At 47.2% G+C, this 4,729-nt stretch overlaps 1 protein-coding gene across 2 annotated transcripts; it reads left to right on the top strand.

The window, feature by feature from the left end:
- The first annotated feature begins 410 nt into the window (after positions 1 to 410).
- On the top strand, positions 411 to 3,726 carry LOC112972917 (G-protein coupled receptor 55-like). 2 transcript variants are annotated; one of them, XM_026080133.1, is made up of 2 exons: positions 411 to 510; positions 2,416 to 3,726. In XM_026080133.1, exon 2 carries the CDS (start codon positions 2,429 to 2,431, stop codon positions 3,344 to 3,346), a length of 918 nt encoding a protein of 305 aa, XP_025935918.1. In that variant the 5' UTR covers positions 411 to 510; positions 2,416 to 2,428; the 3' UTR covers positions 3,347 to 3,726. The 2 variants fall into 2 exon arrangements, with proteins under 2 accessions (XP_025935918.1, XP_025935919.1); XM_026080134.1 differs by lacking the exon at positions 411 to 510 and adding an exon at positions 1,488 to 1,625.
- The last annotated feature ends 1,003 nt before the right edge of the window (positions 3,727 to 4,729 follow it).

Genomic DNA, 4,729 nt, shown 5'->3' with positions numbered 1-4,729 from the left:
AATGAACACATCACCACTGAAAACTTCTACGAAAATCTTTCACCCCCCCCCAACGGTGTCATAAAAAGTGAGAGGAACAATGACGATACCTCAGGTTTTAGCTTGAAGCACATTTTGGCAGCTAACACTCCACCCACAGATGTTAAACACACTCTATAAAATCCAGCCCCGTAATAAAACTGCACAGAGGGCCAGACTGCGCAGCCAGGATTTCCCTCTCTTTTACTGGCAGCTATTTTTAAGGAGTGACTCAGAGGTGCTAGCTCCGCAAAGAAACCTATTTACACCCGTAAATCAGCTGCGTGTGGTACGCTGTGTACACAGCCCGTGCGCCCCGCGCTGCGATGGAAGTACGTAATGAAACGAAAAGCAGCAGCACCTCCAGCTCGCTGACGTCCGGCCCCGCAGACGCCTCGCGCGCAGCCCACCACGCTGCCTTGCAAGAAAACACGAGACTCGGGAGGTCGCGGCGGAGTTCAGTCAACGGCCAGCACTAGAGACAGCCCAAAGGTAAGACGGTAACACGGAGATTATGTACTTCCGCTATAGGGAAACCTTGCCTTAAAACCTTTCTTCTTGCTACAAGATCTGAAAACGAGACATATTTTACATAACTCGCTTTGCTTATGGCATAACTAGCTTTTTATTTTTTCAAGAAGAAACAGAGCTACTCTTTGGCATTTGTGCTTTAAAACATTTTTTGTTTAGGAATCTACAAAACAGATGCTAGTCTAAAATGCCTTTCTGTCATAACAAAATTTATCTCCAGCAGAAGTCCTGCTACAGAGCTGGAATTTTATTTCTTTGTTTTATTCCTCTAGACCCAGAATCTTCTGGATACACTATCATACCAAAAAAAAAAAAAAAGACAGAAAATACTAATGAGATCTTCTGCACAGGCAGTTGAGCAGAGGACACTGTCAATATTTGTCACGTTGCAGTAATTCCTGAGTTAACTTTTCACCCCCGGCCGCCCAGCGAAGGGCTGCAGGCGCTGGGGGCTCCACGCGACGCCGGCGGGTTGGCAGGGTGCGCTGCCCCACGTCCCGCGCTGTGCCCTAGGGGCGCAGGGGGTGTTTTGCAGGAGGGCAGCCAGCAGCACCGCCTGCCCCCGGGGTAAAGGCACATCTGGCTGGGGAAGCCGAATAAAACCTGCACTGGCTTCAGCAAGGCACGACCTACGGGTCCCTGAAGCTGACCTGGTGAGAAATCTGCCTTTGTGCACCCATATCCATGCCAGCACCCCCCTTTCCTACTCGTGCTGCGTTTCTGGGGCTGGTTTGCTCACTTCTGTAATGTAAACTAACAACTTACAGGATCGTTTACCTTGCATCAGTGCTTTCTTACAGGAGCAAACAGCAAACCTGCACTTGCACTCTAACAATAATTGCTAGTTTTTAGGTACCATAAATCTCCTTTGTGCTGATCTTAACCTCTCTCAAACCACAGAGCAGGAGAACTTACCTCTGAAGTACTGTGGGGTGACTTGATCTGAGGAACCGGAACTTTTACTTCACGGTTGACAACAGATTGCCAAATCTGAAATGAAACAGCATCGAGATCAGTAACTCCAGTAGAAAAGGCATTAGGTAGAAGCAATAACAATTTCAGAGCAGCAGATGAAGGTAATTTCTAAGCCACAAAAGAAAGATCTTTAAAAGTGTTCATTTAAAGGTTATGGTTGCTGTGAAAGAATTGACCAGAATAAAGGACAAGGTTTTCCTGTGCATTTGCATTTGCAAGTGATCCTGCTGGAGAGCAGGTTTGCAGGAACAGATGAGAGCCTCTCTGTTTCCCAGCAGGAGAGCCTGTGAGCGTGGGATCACACTAGAATCCTTTGCCAAAGAGGAAAAGTGAATTTCTTCAAGACTCTTACCCAGAGGGCACCTACCTCAACGTTTTTAGTCGCTTGTTTGGTGAGGGGAAACAAGATGCACATTTGCTGCCCCCTCTGTCTCCATAGACAGCAATTTGTCAGCTGCGTTAAGTTTGGCTGTTTTAGGCAGAAGCTTGAGTTATTAAGTCTCATTTTTGTTCTAAAGACCTAATCTCTGCTAGAAATAGCCTGTTTTAGATTTCCGGACTGCTTCCTTTCAGCAAGCCTTGCAGAAGGGCCAGAGGTAACCACAGCCCTGTAGCCCAGGGTGGTGGGAAGGCGCACAGGGTAGCAACGACTGTTTGAGGTCTTCACACAAACGAATTTGAGGGGCCCTAGTGCTCTGGGCTGAACTTTGCAGTGAGATCCCTTGGCACAGGGTAGCTCTGCATTACTGAGAGCTCAAACTGGACACATGGCATTCCGAGGAGCAAAAATATCTCTAGGTCTGTGGAAGCCTACTGACCTGGCCTTTGTGCCAGGTCTTAAATATGACATTCATCCTTCCTTGTGGTGAATATGATTTTCTTCTCTTCCAGTACCCGTGGAGATATGAATGATACCCACGCTCAGAGCAATATCAGCGCTACGGTGGAACTGTTCCAGCTAATCATGTACACTCCCACCTTTACTCTGGGATTGCTGTTCAATGTGATGGCTTTGTCGTTCCTGTTTTTTAAGGTTAAAAAGCTCACGGAATCTACAGTCTACATGGTAGCCCTTATTTTCCTGGATACTTTGCTGCTGTTTACTCTTCCTTTTAAAATCATTTCCTATAACCTTCAGAACAATTGGAACTTGGGATCCGTGTTTTGCTCAGTCTTGGAAAGTCTTTACTTTGTAAACATGTATGGCAGCATCCTCATCTCCCTCTGCATCTGCATAGACCGGTACATTGCTATCCGGCACCCTTTTGTGGCTCCTGCCCTGAGATCCACCAAGAAAGCCACTATGGTCTGTGCCATCATCTGCCTGGGCACCTCGGCCGGGACTGTCTCTACCCTCCAACTGCACGGACAGGACCACAACTTCTCATCCTGCTTCCATAACTTCTCCAAAAGTACATGGGAAAACAAAGGATTGTTTAGCACCTTGGAGACTGCCTTCTTTTGCAGCATGGCAACGATGACCTTCTGCACCATCCAGACCGTCAGATGTTTGAGAAAGTGCAAAAAACCCGACAACCCCCAAATACACACCAACAGAGCGGAGAAGATAGTGGTGGCAAATCTCCTCACATTTTTGGTCTGTTTCACTCCTTACCACGTGGCATTCCTCTTGTATTTTTTGGTAAAGAATAATGTCATTCACAACAGTTTTCAGCAAACCCTACGAGCCATCCTTCAGGTCACGCTTTGCTGGGCAAACCTGAACTGTTGTCTGGATGGGGTCTGTTATTATTTTGTCTTAAAGGAGTCTTTGGAAGGCTCATTGAAAAACAGTCCAAAAACAGCCAAGCGAAGGCTTTGAGCCACGTGCTGCATGGTGGTCACTCGAGATGCCTGCCTGGAAAGCATCACCGCGCTGGGCCGGCCTGCCGCTCACTGCAAGCACAGCGAAGGCCGTCACCTGCCGACGTCCTAGGGCCAACATATACCACATGGCAAACAGGCACAGCTCCTTAGGTACAGACGAAAAACTGCTCTCAAGAAAAAGCGACTGCTTGAAACATCACTGATGCACAAAGATGCTTTGGTAGATGCTGCAGGGTTCTGAACCACTTAGATAAGTGATTTACTTTAAATATTCAGGTCTGAAAATATCTCAGGAAAAACAGAACTAAGACCATTCCCAAGAATCTGCTCCTAATTTATTTATCTTGCGTAATATCTTGTGTTGGTAATTATGGGTAAAAAGAAATGGAATTATTTTCTATAAATGGTCATACATACCTCTTTGGATGTGATTCCTTTTTACTTTGAAAAAAGCTTTGTTCGCTTAGAAGCAGGAGCATGAGGGAGGACAGCATTGGGGCATGGCTCTGCCCCCCTTCTCGCACCAAGCAGCACTTTACTCTGCAAGTAGGTTCACTGGCCAACATGCAGTCCTTGGGCAATGCAGTTTTTCTTCGCATACAGAAGGCTGCAAAGTTTGGCTCTAGATTTGTGCCCAGATATCCAGCCCCATGCCTGAAACCTGCAGGACAACATCCCCCAGCCACATCCTTTCCTCCTTCCTGAACAACGGAGTATATGATTTGTTTAAAATCATTAAGAATGGGATTATTTCTCACCAAAAGCAAGGCTGTCTTGTGTTGTCCAATTTGCAGCAGAGGAAACAGAAGTACCTTTGCTGGCAACAAGCTGTTTACTCCTGGGCTGAACCCAGTCTGCGTTTTTCTGCAGACTCCTTTGGAAACTTAGGCCACCAAACTCATTTTGCCCAGGCCAATATGTGGGAGCTTCTTTCACCCTCCCTGTCTACACCTCACCTGCAAACTTCCACAGGCCTTCGGTCACTACAGGCTTGGGCTGCAGAGAAAAAGAGGCTCAGAGTTTATGACTGAATTCTGTTGTCTCTCCCCCCCCCATCACACACACTTGCACAAAGGCACACACACCTGGCAGGCTTAGCTTTGCAAGTGCTGATTAAAACACTGGGTTTGTAAATGCAAGGGCAGCTTGAGGTTAAAGTGAGTATGGCAAAGATGTCCTGCCCTGACTCCACTGTGTGCCTTGTTGTGCAACGTCCTCCCCCTACCACATCCCCCTTCTCTCTACTATTCCCACTATCTCACATCCCCAGATAGCTAAGATTTACATTCTGACTGTCCCAGTCCTAGCCTGGACTCCTGCACGTGTCTCATCAGTTCCTCTTTCCCACTCGCCAGCTTTTCACATATCCGCTCTTTCC

This window comes from Apteryx rowi, unplaced genomic scaffold, assembly GCF_003343035.1.
Source record: "Apteryx rowi isolate R43461 unplaced genomic scaffold, aptRow1 scaffold_51, whole genome shotgun sequence".
NCBI lineage: Eukaryota > Metazoa > Chordata > Aves > Apterygiformes > Apterygidae > Apteryx > Apteryx rowi.
This window is presented reverse-complemented; position numbering and strand designations above follow the sequence as displayed.